General features: G+C 45.3%; 1 protein-coding gene across 10 annotated transcripts in view; it reads right to left on the bottom strand.

Annotated features, from left to right (window-relative positions):
- The window catches only part of ccdc142 (coiled-coil domain containing 142), a 221,509-nt gene that overhangs the window by 36,763 nt on the left and 158,441 nt on the right, over window positions 1–26,305 (bottom strand). For 9 of the 10 annotated variants that reach the window (XM_085975438.1, XM_085975437.1, XM_085975440.1 and 6 more), the window contains 2 exons: window positions 11,686–11,835; window positions 1,313–1,427 (listed from right to left, as the gene is read on the bottom strand). In XM_085975438.1, coding sequence (XP_085831564.1) covers window positions 1,313–1,427; window positions 11,686–11,835 — 265 coding nt within the window. The remainder of the gene's footprint in view (window positions 1–1,312; window positions 1,428–11,685; window positions 11,836–26,305) is intronic. The other variant, XM_085975439.1, reaches the window with a different exon arrangement.

Below are 26,305 nucleotides of genomic sequence, written 5' to 3'. Positions count from 1 at the left end.
AACAATCTTAAGGAACAAATAGTACAATTCAGATCAACGGAGGATGCAATCACAACTGCTCTACACTCTGCACTGAATCACTTAGATGGTAAAGAGACCTACATCAGAATGCTGTTCATAGACTACAGCTCAGCATTCAACACTATCGTCCCCAACAAGCTGGCCACCAAACTCCACACTCTTGGCCTGAACACTTCCCTCTGCAACTGGACCCTGGACTTCCTAACAAACAGACCCCAGTCTGTCAAATTAGGTAACCACACCTCCCCCCCCCCCCCACCCCTGACCCTGAACACGGGGGCCCCACAAGGATGTGTGCTGAGCCCCCTCCTCTACTCCCTCTTCACCCACGACTGTGTGGCTGTTCATGGTTCCAACACCATCATCAAGTTTGCGGATGATACCACGGTAGTAGGCCAGATCACCAACAACGATGAGTCAGCCTACAGGGAGGAGGTCCAGCATCTCATGAAGTGGTGCACCGATAACAACCTGGCCCTTAACATCAAGAAAACCAAAGAAATCATTGTGGACTTCAGGAAGTCTAAAGGCAGAAGTCACACCCCCATGCACATCAATGGGGCTGTGGTGGAAAGGGTGGACAGCTTTAAGTTCCTCGGAGTCCACATCACGGAAGACCTCTCCTGGTCACTCAATACCTCCTCTTTGGTGAAGAAGGCCCAGCAGCGCCTATATTTCCTAAGGAGGCTGAAGGGATGTAACCTGTTACCCCTGATCCTCTCTAACTTTTACCGCTGCACAATAGAGAGCATCTTGACGAACTGTATCACAGTATGGTATGGCAGCTGTAGCTACTATGACCGAAAAGCCCTGCAGCGGGTAGTCAAAACTGCCCAACGCATTACCGGCACCCGGCTACCGACCATAGAGCACATATACCAGAAACGCTGTTTACGGAGGTCACGGTCCATCATCAAAGACCCTACCACAGCCACAGTCTGTTCGCCCTCCTGCCATCTGGGAGACGCTACAGATGCATTCGCACCCGTACGACCAGATTTAAGAACAGCTTCTTTCCCAGGGCTGTCATCCTACTGAACTCCACAAATAAACTCTAAAGCCTGCACATCTGCCAATGCACTTTATTATGGTTATGTTTATGTTAATGTATTACAAGCCAAATGTATGTTGAATGTTTAAATGTCTTAATCTAAATGTACACCCTCGGGAGCCGCAAGCCTACATTTCGTTGTACTGCACTTGTGCATTAACAATGACAATAAAGTTGATTATTATTATTATTATTAATATCATAACAAAGCATTTGAGAGTTTTTGAGTGATCTAATTACCTGATCGATAATTTACCCTCCACTGTCTTCCCACAGGCATGGTCTGCTCAAATATTTCAATAGCCATCCTTTTACAATTAGTTGAAAATATCGTCAGTGCCGTCACCGAGAATGTCTGAAAAGGGAACATAATTTACAATGATGTTTGCAGTTTGGCATCTGCACGCACATATGTACAGTTTTATTATATTACTGACAGATCTTCAGATTATCTTCAGATTATGTGCTATATAAGGAGCATATAATACCATGAATGCTGGTGTTAAGGTGAATCAGTGATTTCTTAAGGACACAAAATTTAATTACAGGTACTGTTAAATAAGGTCAAATTTTAATTGACCACAACCATCATCTTTTGTGCTAGGTATGACTCCAGCCAGTGGAGAGTTTTCCCCCTGATTCCCATGGAATGTGAGTTATTGCATATTTGCCAACTGTAAAGGTAAGTTTACAACATCTAAAAGGCCCTTTATTTAAAAAAAACTTTTAGTTTGCTATATCGCTTAAACAGATAATAGCTTATATTTATACAGTATAATGACCCTGAAATTCCAGGGCCTGGGAGGGCGGGACAGTGGCATTCCTAAGACAGGAGGGGCTGGAACTTGTAGGGTGAGCTTGATTCTGTTGGGTCTTCACCCCTTTCTTCCATGAGAGGACACTGGCGGGATATTGTTACCCATTAAAATTTCTGCCAATTCCACCTCTTCTTGTACCCTACAGACAGTACACCCTAATGCAGGTGTACGTGAAGTAATCCGGCCGAAGTGGAGTCCAAAATCTATGTTCCTAATGGCAATCAATCCCAGAACAATCTATTGTTACTTCGAAATTGCCAATGATAAAATTCACAGCTTTTTGACAGGCTTTGAATGTCTTTGGGTTCCCCCATCACCTCCCTGACTTCGACCCCACCCCACGCACTCTCCCCCGGAGTAAATACCTGCCCCGGATTTGGAACAGGGCCACTGCCTGGATACAGAGGCTTCCGGGAGTCCTGTACTGCCTCCATAGTGTTGGGAACGCGAGGCCCAAGGTGGTAGGCTTGAAGCCAGCAACTATACCAGCAAGAAAAGCAAACAAAGCCACTATACCACCAGGGAAAGCTAAGATTTGGCAGGCTTCAGTCCGAAATCACAGGGTGGTGATTGGAGGAGGCCTGCAAACTGACAAGTGGATCCCAGTGACCTGTTTATCAGCTGAAAAATCTAAAAATCGGGTAATAAACACCTGATGAATGAGGAAAAAAAACACTCCACAATCATGAAAAATTAGCTAACAAACCACAGGCTAGTGACAGAGGGAGCCCTGTAAAATATATATATGCTCATAATGTGTCAAATGAGTTAAAATCAAATACTAATACTATTTTCATTTTGTAGCAGAAATATGTCTGTTTGGAGGAAGTATAAAAGGGTCATTCTGGTTCACATGTGTCTAAAACAGAGGAATGTTAATATGAAAACCCATTATGTGCCACTGTGCATGACTGGTTCTCTTATCAAAATAGTTTTTCCAACTAGTTAGACTCATCTAATGAAAAATGATTAACTGTGTTAAACAGGGGAGAAAATGTGCAGTAAACAAAACATTGTGAGAATGACCGTACTTAAAAATGCAAACAGCAAAATATACTTAAAAGAGAAGTGTAACAAATAAGGAATAAAGAATTGCTCTGATCACTATATATAGGAACATATTGTTCTGGAATTTTCTGTAAATTTGCACCAAAAACAGTGTAATCATGACATAATGTCCATTTCCGGCTAACTGTCTGGTAGACCACCAAAGTGTAAATTAAGCAAAATCCCGTTTCACAAAACAATGAATTGTTCAGGAGAAAAGAAAGGACTTGCTTTTATAAGGTACCTTTCACGTCCTCCAGACACACCAAAGTATTTCACAACAAATTAATTACTTTGGAAGTGTAGTTACTGTTGTGTAGGCAATCAAAGCAGTCAAATTCTGCGCAAGATTCCACCAACAAATAAATGAATTGTCAGGTAATTTTTTTGGGTGATGTTGGTTGAGGTGTAATGTTGGCCAGGATGCCGGGAGAATTGTGATGGGATCTTTTACATCCACCTGAGCTACCAATTGAGGCCCCAGCTTAACATCTCATCTGAAAGATAGTACTTTCGACAATGTAGCACTCCCTTATTACTATGTTGAAGTGATAGCCTAGGTGTGTGCTCAAGTCCATAATGGGGTTTGTATCCTCAACCCTTTGACTCAGAGCTGATGGTGCTATCAACTGAGTCAAGCTGATACTTATTAATAGAATGTAGACTTAAAAAAGTATAATTGTGGTAAACCACTGTTTGTATTCCTGTTTGTCCTGTTTGTATTCCACTGTGTACATGCCTGGACATGCCTCGGCTGACTCCTCCCACAGGTCCTAGTATAAAGGTGACTGCTCCCCAGCCCTTAGTATCATGGACCGGTCGACCACGCGAGGCAGACCTCCATTCTGTTGTTAATAAAAGCCTTTAGTTACTCTTCTAACTCTCAGTCTTTTATGAGTAATTGATAGCGCATCAATTTTATTAACAACAAGGCCTCTGAACTCGCACTATCGTTGGATGCAGCCTACCAGGGCATGGATGCCTACTCCTCTGCACCGTGGACGCCGCGGGGAATGACAGCCTGGGACACGGTAGGACCGCCTCATAGCGCCGTGCCACCCCAGCCACACCCCAACAACGGCCCAACTACCGCAGCAGTGTCCCAAGGCCAGACAGCAGTGCCCCAAGGCCAGAAATGCTACTTCTGTGGCCAGGCAAAACACCCCAGAGCGCGCTGCCCGGCGAAAAACGCGATCTGCTCGGGCTGCGGGAAGAAGGGACACTACGCTAGCGTCTGCAGGGCCAAAGCCACCCCGAACCCCAGCAGCGCCGCGTGTGGGCCATGCGGGCCGCCATCTTGGACCTCCCCGGCCATGTGCGAATCACCGGTACAGCAGCCATTTTGGACGCCTCCAGCCACATGGGGATCATGGACGCCGCCATCTTGGACGACAGCCGGGACGCAGCAGGCCCCCGACACCGCCTCATCTGATACCCGCAGCGACACACCGACCCCTACGCTGGCATCCGTTACACTGGACCAAGCGAGACCGCACCAACTGGCCAGTTCCACAATGGACATTAAGGTAAATGGTCACGATACAATCTGCCTTTTTGACTCTGGGAGCACGGAGAGCTTCATCCACCCCGACACGGTGCGGCGTTGCTCTCTCCCAGTCCTGCCTGCGCAACAGCGGATTTCTATGGCCTCCGAGTCCCAGTCGGCGGACATCGGCGGCTACTGCGTGGTGACACTCGTAGTAGACGGGACCGTGTACGATCATTTTAAACTTCTGGTCCTGCCTGACCTCTGCGCTGCCGTCCTGCTGGGGTTAGATTTTCAGTGCCACCTTAAAAGTGTTACGATGGCGTACGGTGGACCCCTACCCCCACTCACAGTCCGCAGCCAGCAGCTTCCAAACTGCCCGCCGCGCACCAGGTGCAACCTCTCCACACTCAGAGTCACCCCCCCCCAACTGTTTGCTAACCTCACCCCCGACTGTAAGCCCATCGCCACAAAGAGCAGGCGATACAGTGCCGGGGACAGGGTTTTCATTAAAACCGAAGTGGAGCGGCTCCTGAAAGAAGGGATTATTGAGGGCAGCACCAGCCCCTGGCGAGCCCAGGTTGTGGTCGTTAAGACCGGCGAGAAGCAGCGCCTGGTCATCGACTACAGCCAGACAATAAATCGCTACACCCTGCTGGACGCCTACCCACTCCCCCGTATAGCTGATATGGTCAACCAGATCGCGCAGTACCGCGTCTTCTCGACCATTGACCTGAAATCAGCGTACCACCAGCTCCCCATCCGCCCTGAGGACCGCCAGTACACTGCCTTTGAGGCAAACGGCCGCCTCTATCACTTCCTTAGGGTTCCCTTTGGCGTCACCAACGGGGTCTCCGTCTTCCAAAGGGAGATGGACCGGATGGTAGATCAAAATGCGTTGCAGGCCACTTTCCCATATCTGGACAATGTGACCATCTGCGGCCGTGACTTGCAGGACCATGACGCAAACCTCGAAAAATTCCTCCGCACCGCCCAACTCCTAAACCTGACATATAACAAGGAGAAGTGCATATTCCGCACAAACCGCCTCGCCATCCTTGGCTGTGTTGTGGAACACGGAGTCATCGGCCCCGACCCCGACCGGATGCGTCCCCTTATGGAACTTCCACTGCCCCACTGCCTCAAGGCCCTGAAGAGGTGCCTAGGGTTTTTCTCCTATTACGCCCAGTGGGTCCCCTACTATGCGGACAAGGCCCGTCCGCTGATCAAGTCCACCTCTTTTCCCTTGACGGCAGAGGCCCGCTTAGCCTTCCACCGTATCAAGGAGGACATTGCCAAAGCCACCATGCACGCAGTGGACGAATCCATCCCCTTCCAGGTGGAAAGCGACGCGTCTGACTTTGCCCTGGCCGCTACCCTCAATCAGGCGGGGAGACCCGTGGCCTTCTTTTCACGAACCCTCCAAGGCCCGGAGACCAGACACTCCGCTGTTGAGAAGGAGGCCCAGGCGATTGTGGAGGCTGTGCGTCATTGGAGGCACTACCTGGCCGGAAAACGATTTACCCTGCTCACTGACCAGCGTTCAGTTGCTTTTATGTTTAACAACAAGCAGAGGGGCAAAATCAAAAATGACAAGATCTTGAGGTGGAGAATCGAACTTTCCACCTACAACTACGAGATCTTGTACCGGCCCGGGAAGCTAAATGAACCCCCGGATGCGCTATCGCGTGGCACCTGCGCCAGCGCGCAGATCGATAGACTGCGGGCCCTCCACAATGACCTCTGCCACCCGGGGGTCACCAGGTTCTTCCAGTTCATCAAGGCCCGCAACCTGCCTTACTCTATTGACCAGACAGGGCCCACCTGATAAAAGCCACTCGCCCCTTCGAGTGCCTGAGCGTCGATTTTAAAGGGCCTCTCCCCTCCTCCGACCGCAATGTGTACTTCCTCAATATCATTGATGAGTACTCCCGTTTCCCGTTCGCCTTCCCCTGCCCGGACATGACCAGTGCCACGGTCATTAAATGTCTGAACAACCTCTTCACCCTGTTCGGCTTCCCCAGCTATATCCATAGCGACCGGGGCTCATCGTTTATGAGCGACGAACTCCGTCAGTACCTGCTAACTAGGGGTATTGCCACAAGCAGGACCACCAGTTACAACCCCCGGGGGAACGGACAGGTGGAAAGAGAAAATGCGACAGTTTGGAAGGCCGTCCTGCTAGCCTTAAAGTCTAGGGGCCTTCCAACCTCCCGCTGGCAGGATGTGCTCCCCGATGCGCTCCACTCTATTCGGTCACTGCTCTGCACTGCCACTAACGCCACCCCTCATGAGAAAATGTTTGTCTTCCCAAGGAAGTCCACATCGGGGACATCGCTACCGCCATGGCTGACGTCCCCAGGGCCGGTCCTACTGAGAAGACACGTGAGGACCCATAAAACGGACCCCCTGGTCGAGAGGGTCGACCTCCTCCACGCCAACCCCCAGTATGCTTACATCGCATACCCGGACGGGCGGGAGGACACAGTCTCCATAAGAGACCTTGCACCCTCGGGGGCCGCAGTAACCCACTACCCACTACCACCCCCCCCCACGATCCGATATCCAGCCCCAGCAGACGGCAGGCCTGGGCCCCGCGACCCGCTCGACATCTACGAGGACGACACGCCTGTGCCACAGCCTACGCTGGACTCGACGCCGGAAACTTCACTACCCCTGCCGTCGCCACGCAGATCACAGCGGCAGACAAGACCTCCGGAGAGACTCCAATACACTAACTTTTAATACACTTCACCCCGCCGGACTCAATTTTAAACAAGGGGTGAATGTGGTAAACCACTGTTTGTATTCCTGTTTGTCCTGTTTGTATTCCACTGTGTACATGCCTGGACATGCCTCGGCTGACTCCTCCCACAGGTCCTAGTATAAAGGTGACTGCTCCCCAGCCCTTAGTATCATGGACCGGTCGACCACGCGAGGCAGACCTCCATTCTGTTGTTAATAAAAGCCTTTAGTTACTCTTCTAACTCTCAGTCTTTTATGAGTAATTGATAGCGCATCAATAATTAATACAACTTCGACAGTCAAAGAATATTTCTTAGCTCCCTGAATACACCAAGTGAGTAAAGGCATCTTCCAGTGGAGCGCTAAACTATACAAACCAGAAGATTCTGCTTCCCAATCTAAGGTGAGTTAACTGAATCAGTCAGGTACTACTGTCATACCCATGGACTAAAGAGGGAGAAAAATCAAACAGCCAGGATTCCTGATCACTAGCCAGTGACTCCTGCAAGAAATACTTGTGTGTGGACATTGGGCAAGAGCATGATGATAGTCAACTAGACTGCCAAGGTTATCAAACTGGACTTGCATGCAAAAAAATATACACTTGGGTGAGGTACCAGTGGGCCCATGGAACCATACTCCAGCACTTACAGCAGAGGTAAGCAGGGGAAGAGAAAAAAGGGTAAAAATTGAGGAAAAGCTAAACACAGCAGTGCAAAAATGCGAATTAATTTGTGTACCACAAATGGAATATTTGCAGAATATTAAAATGCCATTTTAAATGAACGTCCTTTGCACTCTGTATTTTGCCAAGAGCACAAATGGCCGCTATAGCACCAGTGACTGTACTTCTGTGTTTAGGGAACATTTTCAGCCTTTGGAATCCTGTATTCAAATGAAAATGAATTATGGACTTGATCTCTGGGTTGGACCTTCCTACCCTGCTGAGTGAAGAGGAAGGTTTTAGTGTGGGAGATTTAATTGCATGGGGAAAATGACAACAGAAGCTTTTTTTTTACAAAAAATGATTGTTGTTTGGAACATGATGGCCCAATTTTGGGATGGACTGGCGATTCATTTCATCGTTTCTTATTCCTGCACCACAGATACCACCATATCTGATTCTAAAATATGAAGGAAGAAAGCATTTCATTTAAAAGTGCATTCTACATCAGTTTTGTGTCTGTATTTTTTTTTACTGCCTTTGGAATTCAGAATTTACAAACCTGCATATGTTTAAATCCACATCATAAACAACCTGGGAATGAGGGATGCTATTAGCCTCATCTTCTCCAGAAAGTAGGACCTGCAAGATGCCATGAAGTCACACGAGATCCAGAAGCTGGGGCTAACCAGGAGTTTGATACAATAACTAGTACGTGTATCAGCCCTGCTGCACCTCACAAAGTGGATGGACTCTTGAGGGACTACAAGTTCTAATTACAAAAAAACATGTAGTGTACCAGAAGTTTTCGGCATTGATTCAACTGATTAATTTTAGAAATCATAGCTTGAACAAGACCAAATCATTTAATGAATGTGATTTTAAATTTTACAACAAGCTAATTGTGATTTTCGCATTCTAATGTCCAACTTAATCCAGTTAGAACATGAGATAAACAGCTGAGCATAGAGTGGCGGAAAGGAAATAGATGGGAGGGGGGTAGAAGCTGTTCACTTATTCCTCAATTAAAATGTTGCTGCTTCTTGATAAATTTTGCAATATGATTACAATCTGCTGCTAATTACTGTAGTTTTCAAAAGATATATTAAATGCTGTGCAAGAGATGTGTGCATTTATAGAGACAGAAAGGAGCAAGAGAAACAAATGAGGAGATGGAAAGCAACTTAAGTATAGGAAGAGAGAGAAAGAAAATTAAAAAGTTCTTTTAATTGTTACAGTACTTTAAACTCACCCTCGACAAAAGAAATAAACCCTTTGGAGTTAAGACTGCAAATGTACTATTGATATTGACTGCAATTTTCATGGTCTCAAAGAGATTTAAGTCAATTTGTGTTGAATTCATTCCATAATCTAAATACAAGCTGGATGGGTTGTTCCTGCTGTATAATTAACTATTACTACCAGAAAGCTTGTAGGATTAAACATAGGAAGGTTTGTTTAAAATCTAAATTCCAAACGTAGTAACAAAAACACACAGGCAAAAAGTGATGTAGATTGCACTTTTATATTTTTATATCCTTCATATTTTAGAATCAGGTATGATGGTATCGGCGGGGGAGGAATAAGAAACAAGAAAATCCATTTCTAGTCCATTCCAAAATTGCGCCATCATGTTCTGAACAATCATTAAAAAAAAAAGTCCCAATTGTCATTTCCCCATGCAATTAAACCTCTCGCACTAAAACCTTCCTTTGCACTCAACAGGATAGGAAGGTCCAACCCAAAGAGCTCCACAGTTCTTTTTCCTTAATCAACCAGCCAAGAGGCACATTTCATCAGATACCCACAACTAGATCAGGTTTCTACCAAAATAGTTCCTGTGTTTTCCTCTGTTGTTTCAAACTATTTCCTATTCATTGTCTTGTGTACTATCATAAATCTCAAATTGCACAAAAATGTATAAGATTACGGGGTAAAAATTGGGTAGCGCCGTGGTACTGCAGGCCTTCCTCCTCTTATTAAAGGGGAGGGGCCTAGCGCAGTGCGTCCCGGTGCCCAGCTGGGCTACCAGGGATCAGGAGTTCCGGCAAACGAGCCCGGGACTCAAGAGGAGTGCCGGGCTCACGGAGAGCAGCCGGCACCCCGCGGGGGGGGGGGGGGGGCTTCACGGAGGCCGGGGACAGCAAAGGGGGGAGGTGCTGGCAGGCAGCCAGCAAAAAAAATGGCTGCCTGCCGCCTCCCCTTTAACTAGCTGAATTTCGGGGGAGGTGTTAGCGGCACCACGCCCAGGCGCTAGTTGATTTGCGCCCTATTAGCGCTCTCTTAGGGCACTAACGGAAGGCGCAAATCAACCGAATTCAGCCCCCTATAACTCTCCCGCAGGTGTGCTCCTGTTCTCTTGCCCCGCCATCCTCAAAAAATGTGTTCACAGTAGATTAGTTAAAAAACAAATGTGAACCCGTGACTTTGTGCTGAATGACTGGTTAAGGTGAGCACATTGTACCACTATTTTAGTGGCGTTGTGTGTTCAATTTGAGCATGTTACGTCAATGCTATTAGGGTGTGCACTATCCCAGCTTACACTGTGCTACTGAAACAACTCTATGCAGTCTAACAAAGTTCTCCATTGTTTCCTTGCTGAGAAAGAGGGAGCAAAGACAGAAGCAGAGGTTGCACTGATCATCAAAAGGGAGCAGGAGGGAAAAATTGGAGGTATGTATGAGCTGGTTTTCCTTTCCTATATACCTGGGGAACACTCAGTTCCCACGTGCAAAGGAGAAAAAAAAGGCAGAGATCTGTAATGCCGGGTCTCCACCTGCTTTACATTGCTCAAGGATTTCCTGGGGATACAGCAAAGTGCTTGTGCCTGTAGTATTCTAAGTAAGGGACGGCTATGTAAATGAGACAGGAGACACTTTACAAGCCTCCTGCCTCATTTTTCTCCATGGCTGCAGGGCTGGCAACCAACTAGGAGGGTCTGAGAGGAACAGGCAGCAAGGTTAGGGAGGCCTAAAAAGTAAGTGGCACCTTTTATTTTTAAAACAAGCTCCTAGGATCCTCAGGGCTGGAAGGTCCCATAGTCAGTGGACAGTATCATTGCTGCGGACCTCTCGGCTGGATTTCTACCCCGATTTTGGGTGCAGACCCTTAGGGAACGTTGGTTCAATGTTAGTAACCTAAATCACGAAATCCAGGCAGATTCATGTCATGTCAGGCAGAGTACACTTTGGGTGTGCCCCACCTGATCTGCACGCAGGCGTGGTGGGGGGAGGAGAGGGAAGCAATATTGGTGCCATACTGATTTCACTCTGTCTTGCTCAGATTTCTATTGGTACTTTCCCCCTAATTCAAAATGGGAATACTGGTGTGTCTGGGAGTCTGCCAAAAATTATTATTTCTATGCTAACTCATGGAAATTCCACCTCCCATCCCACCCTATGGAAATCCAACACAGAGATTCAAATGTGAAGCTCCTTAGTGAGTCTAAAGTGCTATTTTAGCATCAGGTAGCTCTAGACAGCCATTTCTTTTTCTTTTATTCATTCCTGGGATGTACACGTTGCCTATCCCTAATTGCCCGAGAAGATGGTGGTGATCTACCTTCTTGAACCGCTGCAGTCCATGTGGTGGAGGTACTATCTGGTGAAGGTTTCTATCTTAACTTTGCCCTAGATTTATAGTAGACTAGTCTCATGTTAGATATTAACGCCATGCCTTGTTGTGGTATTTATTCACTCTAGTTCTGTAAGAATATTTAAATTAAAATGAAGTTTGTCATTAATGTATAGCATTAGTTATGGATTGGGCAGTTAAAACAAACATCTTGCTGAATCAATTGACTCAGTTCACAATTGAAGTAAAGCTTTGAAGAATTAAAAGCCAGATTCCTTACATTGAAGATGGCTGCAGCACAGCCGAGTTCTTTTACTAGTGTCGTTACTTGAGCCAACAGCAAAGTCTCCTGGATTCCTTGGCTACTCACTTCTTCAGTGCAAAAGGTTGCTGCAAGCCGCAACATCTTCGATGCTATCACCCCGAGAAGCTAGTTAGGAAAGAAATATGTTATAAGCAATCGCAAAACCTTTTAGGTTTCTCCTGGAACAGAGTAAACCAAATATATATACTGTATTGAAGACTTCCTAATTGCTGTGAAATGTAAACATTCAGTATATAAAAAGTATAAACAACAACTGGCAGAGAAATATACTTGTACCAGGAATAAAGTAATTTCAACAGGGGTGAATATAAATCTGAGTCAATTCTAATTTTGGTTGGTTGGATTAGGCTGGATTTCTTGTTAAATTACAGAATTCTTTGCCAAAAAAAAATCTACACCTAAATTAATAAAAATTGGACCGAAGCGGTTATTGATACCACTGACTTGAAATAGCTATTTTAGCAATTTAGCTGATGCTGAGAGTTCAGTCTGGGTAGCTTTTGATAAATTGATGTGAATATTCAAACAGTTTGCTTACTGTTAGTTGCGAGCAGCATTTATACTTTTCTGTACTGTCCACCATCTTATAAAGCAGAGTTTTTTTCAACTTTAAGTTTAAGAATTTGAAATTATACTGCAGCTTGAAAACCTTTTCCCCAAATGGTCATGCTACACAACAACAACAACTTGAATTTATATAGTGCCCAACAGCAAATTGCCAATTTCTGTAAAGCATTTTACTGTGGGTTATGTTGTGATTACACCAAATACACAGTACTAATGATACAAGCAAAGTATACCATGCACTCTGCCACTACTGCTGCTATTAGTTTCAAAGTAAAATAAAGAACAGATAAGAATGTGATGCAGCTCTGATTAATGCCAACGCACCAGGGTGTTACAACTTACACAAATAAAAATTTTAACTGCATAATTTCAGTTCTTTTGTCTTTAGTACTGCGTTTGATTTCTACAGGATATTTTAAATCTCTGTCTTTGATCTTTACTAGCTGCTGCAGAAGTTTTGTATGTTCTCCATTACATTCCTTTAAGCTAGTTGTGAACAGATCCCTACAGGCTGAAGTGTTCATTGGTCTGCTGATACCGTGGCCCCGATATTTATGGGGAGGCCGGAAACAGCCGAGGAACTCAGCAGGGCCAGGGACGCGGAGATCGTACCGAGTTTAACAGCAGAACCTCATTATCATTTTCTTCTTCCCCTTCCCGCCTAGCCGCCAGGCAAATTGACAGCATGACCAACTGCCGGGCAAGAAAACCAGTGGCAGGGGAAGGTTCCCGGCAAATGGGGGGGATGTTGTCCACAATCGCAGCATGGAAAGAGAAGCATTGGGACTTTGGGGGGGGGGGGGGGGGGGGTGAATGGAGGTGTGATCGGCTGGATGGAGTGAGGGGCCACACACTCCTGCTTCTCCTGGCCCACAAGGTGTGCTGGAAAAGGCACTTACCCTGTGGAGCCAGCAGCTCCCAGCTCCCTTCCACTGCCGAGTTTCCCTACCCCTGGAAAACCCGCACGGCATCTGCGAAACTTAAAATCAGGCTCCCAATTGCACTGTGGGCGCCGGATTTAAATATGTTAATGAAGTGCCCCACCTCTCCATAGCGGGACATCCATACACCACGAAACCCATCAAAACATAAGAACGGCAACAGGCGCAGACGCGGTCGCTGTTTTTTTGATTTTTAAATGACCATGAAGCTTATGGATTGTCATAAAAACCCAATTGGCTCATTGATATCCTTTAGGGAATGAAACAAGCCACCTTTACCCGGTCTGGACTATATGTGACTCCAGTCCCGCATCAACGTGGTTGACTCTTGCCTGCCCTCTGAAGTGGCCTAGCAAGCCACTCAGTTGTATTAAACCATTTGCAATGGTTGAAGAAAGCTGCCCCCCCACCCACCTTCTCAGGGCAACTAAGGAATTGCAATAAATGCCGGCCTTGCCAGTGACACCCGCATCCCGAGAGTGAATTAAATAAAACTTGATTCCTAACTCCATGGAGCCACTTCTCGTTGCCAACAGTTGTGCTCCCCACGTCATACTGGAGTCTCTCTTGCAAGTGAAGAATATCACTGATGTTCAATCCTAACACACTCTAGAGCAGCATCCATTCTGATAGCACCATTTTACTGTATTGTATTAAGCCCCCTGAAATATGACATCCAAGTAAACGTCCTCTTTTGTTTGAATTGAGAACCTCTCTCCTGCCAGTGCTGACGCCGTGCATCTCAATTGTGCATCTCCCAGCTCCTCAGCTTGTACTGCAAAGAAAATCCTGTGCTCCAACTAAATCTACTTCCCTGCTTCCCAAACGGCCATACGTTATTTAATTATGAATAATAATATAAAATCAAAACTATAAAATAAAAGGTAGAATGGATGACTTTAAAATGAAAACTGAATTACACCTCTGTGCCCTGACCCATTTATCCCCACCCTCTAACCTTGCTTTATCTGAAGACAACACTTGGTCCCTGTAAACAACGGATGGGAGATCGACTAGTATGGTATAAAAAATAGACGAATTACAAAAGGTAAAAATATGTTTTATGTTGTATTTTTCTTCGACAGCACCTCCCAAACCCATGACCGCTACCATCTAGAAGGACAAGGGCAGCAGGCGCGTGGGACCACCATCACCTGCAAGTTCCCCTCCAAGTTACACACCATCCTGACTTGGAAATATATTGCTGATCCTTCATCATCGCTGGGTCAAAATCCTGGAACTCCCTCCCAAACAGCACTGTTAGGAGTACCTTCACCACATGGACTGCAGCGGTTCAAGAAGGAGGCTCACCACCACCTTCTCAAGGGCAATTAGGGATGGGTAATAAATGCTGGCCTTGCCAATGACGCCCACTTCCCAGGAACAAATGAAAAAAAATTCTGTGATAAAGACATGTGCTCCTATTCTGCCTTTCCTCAATCAACTCGTGGTGTGCCACGAAGAATACTGCTTGTACAGTAATAGTGCAGTGAGGTGTCATCCAAACAGTTATTTTAAAGCCCACACACAATTCGTGACCCTGTGTGGTACAATATTCCATGTAGGAGAGGAAAGAATGGGTCAAGTGTTAACAAAAAATCTTTAAAAAAAAAAGATTTAGCACTGCCTTTTTCACTGCAGTTGTAAAATGATCCCATCATCTGTAGTTCTCAGTCAAAATAATTTCTTCCCTAGCTTCAAAAGCAGAATGCTGGCGTCCCAATGCAAAATGGCACCAGAAGCAGATGCAAATAGAGTTTCCAGTGTTTATTCAGCAACATAAACTGGCACTCCGTACTGCCAAATACAACAATTAAAACAGTGCCCTGAGGCATTTCAAAGTACAGTATGCTACTCATGCTGATTCATGTCTCAACAGATTTTAGGCCAGTGTTGGGTACATCTTTCAATATGATAAATTTGAGAGTCAAAATGAATATTGTTTAATACCTCAATTTGTCTATTGTTGTCTTGTCTATTATATGGGTTTTAAATTTTTCTCTGAACTTTCACAACAGCAAAATAATTCCCAATGATTTCATCATACGAATCATGTGGCACAATTATTCTGCAGCACTATCACATTTGCTAATATTGTTGAGCTGTCACAGGCCTAGTCATAAAAGAAACACAGATGGCTGTTACGGAGTACAAGGCTGTAATTTTATCAATAGGTGGTAGAAGGACAGTGAAGTGCTCAAGCTTCACTTGTAGTTTATGGCATCATCTGTACACTTCGAGCACTCACTCCCAAAACATGAATTATTCTATCTACTGGAGCTGGAAAGCAAAAGAAATTTGTAATTTACTACTTATTTATTCCTGAGATTTTAAGATGAGGAGCGAGCTAGCTGAGGCGGGGTGGAAGGAGAAATTGACACACAGGACTTCAGAGCAACAGTGAGATTTTTTTCTTAAAATTGCAAAAAGACAGAATAAGTATATTCCATTAAAAAAGAAACTACACCAACAGTTTTAGGATGGATAAATATAGAGGTTACATACCAATTAAAAATGAGTGGGACCTCTGAGAGAAGAGGATTGTCAATGTGTAGATGATAAAATCATAGAATGATACAGCACAGAAGGAGGCTGTTCAGCCCATCGCGCCTGCGCCAGCTCTTTGATAGAGTTATCCAATTAGTCCCACTCCCCTGCTCTTTCCCCATAGCCCCGTAAATTGTTTTCCTTCAAGTATTCATCCAATTCTCTTTTGAATGTTACTAATGAATTTGCTTCCACCACCCTTTCAGGCAGTACATTCCAGATCACAACAACACGGTGTAAAAAAACATTTCCCTACGTCGCCTCTGGTTCTTTTGTCAATCACCTTAAACTGGTGTCCTCTGGTTACCAACCACGCTGCCACTGGAAACAGTTTGGGGGAGAAATTCGGTATCACCCCATTTGGGGCGCAATTATTGGCCGGGCGTAAAGTTTAGTGCCTGCCGATAATTATCGCCTCCGACTGCAAACTTGGCTTCTATCGCCGCTGGAGATGATTGGAGCGCTAAATCAGGCCCTACACACCTCTCTTAAGGGGCTAACGCCGAGGAGCGAGGCGCTACCTCAGAGTGCTGGCGAAGCTCATGTGAGGTCAGTCAGCAATGGAACACAGACACACTGGCGCCGGCCAGTTCTTAAAGGGGAGGGTCGATCATGCTCTCCATCCACACCCTGCTCATTGCAGCCTTGAATCTCGGCCTGTACATCAAATCTGCTGGAAAGAACAATGGAGAGCTCAGAGTGCAGCCCCCATTGTCTCTTCTAAATCGATGCAAGGAAGATCAAATCAAAATGAACCTGCAAAGTGCTGCTCAGTACCCAAAACTCCTTCCAGTCTCATAAAACTGTTCACCACTATTCTCTGCTTTCTCTCCCTTAGCCAATTTTGTATCCATGCTGCCACTGTCCTTTAGTTTTGCTAACAAGTCTATTATGTGGACTATTATGATGGTCAAAAATGGTGGAGGAAGTAAGAATTTCAAATTGGTATTTACTAAAGAGAATGTGGTTGAGAGCAGGAGGAGTGATATTACGATGGATAATAGAAAAATTTTAGATAAGTTAGTTAAACTTAAAGGAAGGCAAAGTGACACGGCCTGAAGGGATACATCCCAGAATCCTGAGGGAGGAACATTCCCTAGAAATTATATTTTAGAGCTCTATTGAGTGTTGTAGAATGGGGGTTATGGGGTTTGTGTCTGGCCAGTCAGGCGTATCTGAGCTGCTCCAGGCCCCGTGTGGTTTCGAATCGCTCCCCTTTCTGGTTCTGACCGCCGGACTTATTTCAGTAGCGATGTAGACAAAATGAGACTCGTGGTTGGGTGCAAAGAAGACCAGTATTTATTGAAACAAAGAATAAATTGCTATACAGTGAAAATAATAATGAATACAGCACACTTACTTAATACAGCACACCTTTACTTAATACAGCACACTTTTACCTAACAGGGAGGAGAGGAGACGGACACATCGAGGGAAAATTGACTAAAATAACAACTTAACAAAATTCCCCTTTAATTACCACCCCTTATACCTATCTAGGTTGCCTTGTAATAGGCCAGAAAGTTTATGCTCACCAGTAAACGCCTGCTTCGTGCCCCTGCGGTCTGTCTTGGATTCTTCACCGCCCGAAGTAGAGATACCCCAGTAATTCAAAAGTAACTGCTGGTATTCCACTTCTTTGGGCGGGCTGCTGAGCTGTTCCTCTTGTAGGCAGGGCACGGAGGCGAGGCGGTAGAGAGAGAGAGAATGGCTTCCTGAGGGGCTATCTTTATACCCATTTGGGAGCCCTTATCTTCGCGCCCAAATCTGGATGTATCTGGGCTCACACAAAAGGGACCAATCTGTCCCCATTGACTGTAATGGGTTTGAATGCGTTTCCCATTCGTTTAACTGGTTTGAATGGAGCTGACCAGTTTTAAAATGTCCCACTGATTTCTCGAGTGCTGGACAAACAAATCCTTAAGTGTTCAGTAAACAGTACTTGAGTGTTCTGTAAACAATCCATTGTCCTGTGGTCACCGCCCAACCGCAGTTGATTGACAGCTTCAAGTGCTTAAGCCCTTGAGTCAACACTGTAGAGGGCTTGTAAACAAACAATCCTTTGTTCCGTGTAAACTTCCTAACCGCAGTTGATTGACAGTTTAAGTACCTCAAGTACTTCAGAAGCTGGTATTAGTTTCAAATCCTGTGTCAGCCAGTGATGGGCGATATTCAGACAGGCTGTCTTTCTCTTTTGCCACGAGGCCTGACAGCCATCTTTGTTGCCCTAGGTTTTTAAGGTACATTCCAACCAGGTTTTTCTTTAATTAAATAATCTTCGGGGCTGCAGAAATTTTGCGAACCTTACAGTGTGGATATGTGCCGGGTGGCTGGATAGTGGCCAATATGGTACCCATTTATAATCCTGGTGATTATAGGACAGTAGGCTTAACATCTGTGGCAGGGAAATGTTTAAGAGGCTTGAATTAAGGATGAACATACCATATATCTGGTTGGAGAGAAAATAGTGAGAAGTAGCCCATGCAGATTTCAAAATGAACAGTTGTGCTTGACATACCTCATGGAATTCTTTGAGGAGGTAACAGACATGGTAGATGGGAGAAATGCAGTGTGCATGGACTTTAGGAACACCTTTGATAAGGTACCACGTGGAAGATTACTAGAGAAAATGAAGGGGTACAGAAATAGGGGGGACTGATAGCAAACTGGAATAGCAGTAAAGGGTAGTTTTTGTGAGTGGCTGAAAGTGAGTACTAGTGTCCCAAAGGGCTCAGTTCTGGGGCCACTTCTGTTCACTGCAGATATCAATGACTTGGATTTAGGCCTAGAGGGAGCAGTAATGAAATTTGCAGATGATACCAAAATAGGAGGCATAGTTAATTCTTTAGAAGACAAGAGGAAGCTGCAAAGAGATATTGATAAGATGGGGGAATGGGCTAAAAACTCAATCTCAGTAAGTGTGAGCTGATGCATTTTGGTAAAATAAATAACAGCTGTAATTATACACTGAATTAAAGTAGGCTTGGTACCGTGGAAGAGCACAGGGATTTGGGGTACAGGTTCACAGTACATTCAATGCAGCACCTCAGGGTGATAAGCCTGTAAAAAAAAGGTAATAGAATTCTAGGTTTTATCTCAAAAGGTATAGAACATAAATGCCAAGAGGTATATAAAACCTTAATAAGACCTTGATTAGAGTACTTAATGCAGTATTGAGTTCCACACTATAGGAACGATATCGAAGCTTTAGAGAGGGTACAATGCAGATTCACTACGATGTTGCTTCGTATGAGGAAATATAAATACGAACAAGACTTTAAAAAAATTGGGAACAATGCAGATTACAGGGTTATATAATAGAAGTGTTTAAAATTATGAAAGGATGAGACAGGGTACATTGAAGCAGACTATTTCCAGTAGTTGAGGGGTCAGTCAAAAACAAAAGGCCATCAATACAAAATTAAGATTTAGTACATTTTTACAGGGTTGTGAGGGTGTAGAATTCACTTCCAGGGTTACCAGCTGAGGCAGAAACAGTCAACATTGTAGATTGGAGCAGTCAGAAGGATGAAGAAACAGTTGAAGAGATTTGAGAACAAGGTGGGCAAATGAGGACTATTTGCTCCTAGGAGGGTAAACACTGACATGGACTGGTTGGGCTGAATGGCCTGCTTCTATAATGTAAATTCTATGTATTTCTAGTTCTGGTAATTCCAACAATTAGCCTGAATTAGGATAGAATGAATAACCTAAATTGCATCTCTCTCTACTTTCTCTCGCAGCTCCTCTTACATCCTCTCCAACCTCATCTTGTCCATCAAACGCACTTCCTGTTTGTTTGACCCACCCCCCATTCCCACAAAACCGCTCACCAACAATGTCCCTCGTAAGTTACACTGCCTCCTGCGCGGCCTGCTTCCCCCAATGCATGGCCCATTCAAATTTTTGAGTATGCACAATATCTACAATGTAGAAGCTGGTGAGCGACTTGTTAGTGGGAACATTGCTTACCACCCCTTCCCTTCCTGCCCCCCACGCTAGCTGACATTGTAAATGGTTCCCTCTCCTCAAATATTGTCCCCCTCCCATTCAAAACCACCGTCATTCAGCCCTTCTCAAAAAAAATCATTCCTTTCTAAAAAAAAAACACCCTTGAACCCTGTCCTTGCAAACTCCTGCCCAATTTCTAATCTCTTGTTCCTCTCCAAAGTCACTGAATGTTGTTGCCGTCCAAATCCACACCCATCTTTCTCACAACACCCTACTTGAATCCCTCCAATCAGGTTTCCATCCCTGCCACAACGCTGAAGCACACTCAACCTAAGTCACAAATTATATCCTCCGTGATTGTGACCGTAGTGCATTATCCCTCCTCAATCTCACTGCAGCCATTGGCATGGTCGACCACACCATCCTCTTCCAATGCTTTTCTTCCATTGTTCATCTCAGTGTGATTCCACTCTTATGCATCCTATTGTACCCAGAGCATCCCCAGCAATGACTTCTCTTCCTGCCCCAGCACTATTACCTCTGAAGTCCCACAAGGATCTATCCTAGGTTCCCTCCTCTTCCTCATCTACATGCTGCCACATGGCAATATAATCCGCAGACACAGGGTCAGCTTCCACATTTACATTAATGTCACCTAGTTCAACCTTCCTCAACCCCATTTGACAAACAGTAAAGTCTAAAGGTACTTTAGTCTTACTTTTAATTTGTATCACTAAAATATTCAAATAACCTTGAAAAGTGAGTGCATAATACAATATATAAAAGCTATGATATTCCTCTGCATCATTCAGTATCAAACTACATGGTACAGTATCACTGGTTGTCAAATCAAGTGACTTAATCGTGGTCTGTTGAAAAACTGCCATGATATTGTCCAACAAAACAAAAAACAATAGACTTAAAATACCCTGTAGAAGACTGAAAAACATCAGACTGTTAACAGCACAGAAACAGGCCATTTAACCTATCAAGTCTGCAGCAATGTTCTTTGCCACATGAGCCACCTGGCTTAATCCTGATACCCTTCAATATGCTATTTTTAGGCAACTATCTAATTCCTTTTTTAAAGAATTTATGAACTCTGCTTCAACAACCACTTGTGCCACAGAATTCCATTCTGGCTACTTTTTCTAACCTCTCCTTTAGTTCTTTGTGATTATTTTAAATTTGCACCTTTTTGTTACTGTTTTATTGACCAATGGAAATCATCTATCACTATTTACCTCATCATAAAGGCAGTAACATATCTTGGGAGTTACGCTGACGGCTATAAACCACTTTAATTGTTGACAATGTCACCTCAACCCCTTGATATGTTAATACTTTGGGACATGCTCCAGCTTGCATATTAATATACATTATATATAAAATCATCCAAACAATTAATGAGCTTTGTCCAATGACTTTTCTAGCTTTTAAAATATAACATCTGAAAAGGGATTTTTGCATTTACCCTACACCACTATTTTTTTAATTTACTTCTCCTCTTACTTTAAGCTTCCTCTGTGACAAACAAGAGAGACAGGTGACCCAGTGATTACCCTGTGTCAATGTTGCTTTTTAATCTGGTGGGAAGTGCAAAACAGAAGGCCCTTGTTGACATGTCAGCTTTTCATTCTTTCCTTGTGGGGAGCTGCCCCAACTCTATTATGCATCTTCCTCCAAACAGCCCCGCCAAAATAGTCATGAAGGAAATCATGGGCACCACCGTGGTGCGCAAACACATTACACAACTATGCCACTCCTTACATAAAACCAAAAACTTTTTCAATTAATGGTCTTTTTAAAAATAAATTGCAAAGTACGTTGTTTTGATGTTATACAATTCTGCTATAGCTCTCAGTGTTGAAAAAGAAACCTCATGTACTGTATTTTTTATTTGAAAATATGCCCATCCTACTTGTATTACTTGTTCTGTCAGCATTCTTAGCAGGTACAAGGTGAACAATGAATTTTATGTTTTGATTACATGTGGGGTAACAGCTTTATTGCTTATGTAAATTTTTATTTACTTATACAAATACCTACTGATATGAATTATGAAATAATACTGGGCGGCCTGCTGGTGGCGCTGTCCAGGGAGAGTATAAATACTCGGGCATGGGCCCAGCTTGCTCAGGACATTCTTTAACAGGAACTAGTGAAGGACACAACTCGATCTCCATGTTGAAAAACAGTTGATTAAAGCCTTGTTTAATACTCAAACCAAGTGCCTAATAGTTTTCTTACATCACCTACATTTATACTCGGGCTTACCTGTGTAAGGTCTGACACAAGTAACAATTACCTTCATCAGTAGTAGGCAAAATGCTAGAATCTGTTATTAGGGACGTGGTAACAGGGCACTTAGATTAGGCAGAGTCAACATGGTTTTATGAAAGGGAAATCGTGTTTGACAAATCTGTTAAGAGTTTTCTGGAGATGTAACTAGTAGGATGGCTGTTGTGTATTTGGATTTTCAAAAAGCATTTGATAAGGTGTCACACAAGAGGTTATTACACAAAATTAGGACTCATGGGATTGGGGGTAATATATTAGCATGGATTGAGGATTGGTTAATGGACAGAAAACAGAGAGTAGGAATAAACTGGACTTTTTCGGGTTGGCAGGCTGTAATTAGCGGGGTACCGCTAGGATCAATGCTTGGGCCTCAGCTATTTACAATCTATATTAATGACTTAGATGCAGGGACTGAGTGTAACGTACCCAAGTTTGCTGATGATACAAAATTAGGTGGGAAAGTAAGCTGTGAGGAGGACGCAAAGAGGCTGCAGAGAGATATATTCAGATTGACTGAGTAGGCAAGAACATGGCAAATGGAATACAATGTGGGGAAGTGTGAACTTATCCACTTTGGTAGGAAAAACAAAAAAGCAGAATATATTTTGAATGGTGAGAGACTGGGAAATGTTTGCATTCAGAGGGACCTGGGTGTCCTTGTACATGAAACGCAAAGTTAACATGCAGGTACAGCAAGCAATTAGGAAAGCAAATGGTATGTTAGCTTTTGTTACAAAGGGATTAGAGTATAAGAGTAAAGAAGTCTTACTACAATTATACAGGGCATTGGTGAGGCCACATCTGGCACACTGTTCTGGTCTCCTTACCTAAGGAAAGACATACTTGCCTTAGAGGGAGTGCAACAAAGGTTCACCAGACTGGTTCCTGGGGTGAGGAGGCTGCCCGATGAGGAGAGATTGAGTAGACTACGCCTATATTCTCTAGAGTTTAGAAGAATGAGAGGTGATCTAATTGAAACATATAAAATGCTTAAGGGGCTTGACAGGGTTAATACTGAGAAAATGTTTCCTCTGGCTGGGGAATCTAGAACATGGAGTTACAGTCTCAGAATATAAGGGGTCGGCCATTTAGGACTGAGATGAGGAGAAATTTCCTCACTCAAAGAGTTGTGGATCTTTGGAATTCTCTACCCCAGAGAGCTGTGGATGCTCAGTCGTTGAGTATATTCAAGGCAGAGGTCGATAAAGTTTTGGGAACTAAGGAAATTAAGGGATATGGGGGTAGTGCAGGAAGGTGGAGTTAGAACATAAGAAATAGGAGCAGGAGTAGGCCATTTGGCCCCTCGAGCCTGCTCCGCCATTCTTCTTCTTAGGCAGTCCCTCGGAACCGAGGATGACCTGCTTCCACATTAAAAATGAGCTCGCATGTGACTGATGAGTCCAATGCGGGACCTACAGTCTCTGTCACAGGTGGGGCAGACGGTGGTTGAAAGGGTGGGTGGGGTGCTTGGGTTGACGTGCGCTCCTTGCGCTGCCTGCGCTTGGCTTCCGCTTGCTCCCGGCGAAGAGACTCGAGGTGTTCGGCGCCTTCCCGGATGCTTCTCCTCCACTTTGTGTGGTCTTGGGCCAGGGATTTCCAGGTGTCGGTGGGGAGGTTACACTTTTTCAAGGAGGCTTTGAGGGTGTCCTTGAAGCGTTTCCTCTGCCCACCTGCGGCTCTCTTGCCGTGCCGGAGCTCCGAGTAGAGCGCTTGTTTTGGGAGTCTCGTATCAGGCATGCGGACAATGTGACCCGTCCATCGGAGCTGATTGAGCGTGGTCAGAGCTTCGATGCTGGGGATGTTGGCCTGAGCAAGAACACTGACGTTGGTGCGCCTATCCTGCCAATGGATTTGCAGGATCTTGCGGAGGCAGCGTTGGTGGTACCTCTCCAGTGCTTTGAGGTGCCTGCTGTACATGGTACATGTCTCTGAGGCATACAGCAGGGCAGGTATCACTGCTGCCCTGTAGACCATGAGCTTAGTGCCGGGTTTGAGGTCCTGGTCTTCAAACACTCTGTTCCTCAGGCGACCGAAGGCTGCACTGGCACACTGAAGGCGGTGTTGGACTTCGTCGTCTGCCCTTGTTGACAGTAGGCTCCCGAGGTATGGAAAGTGGTCCACGTTGTCCAAGGCCTTGTCGTGGATTTTGATAATCGGCGGGGGGGGGGGGGCAGCACTGTGTGGCGGGGGCAGGTTGGTAGAGGAACTTTGTCTTACGGATGTTTAGTGTAAGGCCCATGCTCTCGTATGCTTCGGTGAAGGTGTTTACGATGGTTTGGAGTTCGACCTCCGAGTGAGCGCAGACGCAAGCATCGTCTGCATACTGTAATTCGACGACAGAGGATGGGACGACCTTGGATCGGCGACGGAGGTTGAACAGTTTCCCGTTTGTTCTGTAGATTAGCTCCACTCCAGTGGGGAGCTTACTGAGAGTGAGATGGAGCATTGCAGCAAGGAAGATTGAGAAGAGCGTTGGTGCGATGACACAGCCTTGCTTGACCCCGGTTCGTACGTGAATTGGGTCTGTGGTGGAGCCGTTGGTCAGGATCACGGCTTGCATGTTGTCATGAAGCAGGCGGAGGATAGTGACAAACTTTTGAGGGCATCCGAATTTGAGGAGGACACTCCATAATCCCTCACGGTTGACAGTGTCGAAGGCCTTTGTGAGATCAAAGAAGGCCATGTACAGTGATTGGTGCTGTTCCTTGCATTTCTCTTGTAATTGACGTGCAGTGAAGCCATTCAATAAGACCATGGCTGATCTTCTACCTCAACTCCACTTTCCTGCACGATCCCCATATCCCTTGATTCCCTTAATATCCAAAAATCTATCAATCTCTGTCTTGAATATACTCAATGACTGACCCTCCACAACCCTCAGGGGTAGAGAATTCCAAACATTCACCACCCTCTGAGTGAAGAAATGTCTCATCTCAGTCATAAAAGGCCGACCCCTTATTCTGAGACTATGACCCCTGGTTCGAGACTCCCCAGCCAGGGGAAACATCCTCCCTGCATCTACCCAGTCAAGCTCTGTAGGAATTTTGTATGTTTCAATGAGATCACCTCTAATTTGCTTTCCTAACTGCTTGCTGTACCTGCATATTAACTTTCAGTGATTCGTGTACAAGGACACCCAGCTCCTTGTAGGACTGTCATATGAGGAGAGATTGGGTCGACTAAGCCTGTATTCACTAGAGTTTAGAAGAATGAGAGGGGATCTCATGGAAACATATAAAATTCTGACAGGGCTAGACAGACTGGATGCAGAGAGGATGTTTCCCCTGGCTGGGGGCTCTAGAACGAGGGGTCACAATCTCAGGATATGGGGTAGTGTGGCGGAGCCACCAAGGGTCTCAGAACAATTGGTAATAATCCCTTTAACTACAGTGTAGTGCAACCGCGGACTGCACCTTTAAACTGTACTGTATTGTGTTTTCCTGCACTCCACGTGATGACGTCATGACGCCGATCACGTGACCACCAGTGGCGCGAAGAACGCGATGACGTCAGCTTCCAGAATCTTCCAGTAGTCGTCGAGTGCCCAGCAAGCTGTATAGACCTGTGTACCGTTTCTCCTGTAGTTTCCCTGTTAACTTCGTTGTTCATTAAAACCTGTTGATTTGATTCATCGAGTCGAATACCTTATTCAGATAGGAACCTCCGTTCCTACATTGGTGACCCCGATCTCGTCGGACAACTTTCGTCGAGGATGAACACGAACGCCGTCGCCCTTAAACTGCCGCAGTTCTGGGAACAGCAGCCAGCAGCATGGTTTTTCCAGGCAGAAGCACAGTTCGCTCTCCGGGAGGTCACAGCGGATGCGACCCGTTATTATTACGTGGTTGCCGCTCTCGACAGTGCCACGGCCTCGCGGGTCGTCAGCATCCTTGGAAGCCCACCGGAGGAGGGCAAGTACGAAGCGCTTAAAGCCCGTTTGCTACAGGTATTTGATCTTAATAAGTCGGAGCGGGCACGCAAGCTTATTTCCATGCCCGGCCTCGGGGACTCAAAACCGTCAGAGCTGATGAGTCAAATGCTCACACTGTTGGGCGCGGAACCCCAATGCTTTTTATTCCGTGAGCTTTTCCTCTGCCAGCTACCCGAACCGGTTCAGGCGGCCTTGGCCAACACTGCCATCACAGACAGTGCTGAACTCGCTGCAGAGGCAGACAAGATTTTTACTGTTACTCAGCAATGTTGTGCAGCCACGAGGCGCTTTTCCCCCACGCGAGCGAAGCCCAGCCCTCCCCCAGCAGGATGGTGCA

Source organism: Somniosus microcephalus, chromosome 2 (genome assembly GCF_052327205.1).
Source record: "Somniosus microcephalus isolate GS21.2 chromosome 2, FLI_Smic_1.0, whole genome shotgun sequence".
Classification (NCBI taxonomy): domain Eukaryota; kingdom Metazoa; phylum Chordata; class Chondrichthyes; order Squaliformes; family Somniosidae; genus Somniosus; species Somniosus microcephalus.
The sequence above is the reverse complement of the archived record's forward strand: the minus strand, read 5'-3'. Positions and strand labels throughout refer to the sequence as shown.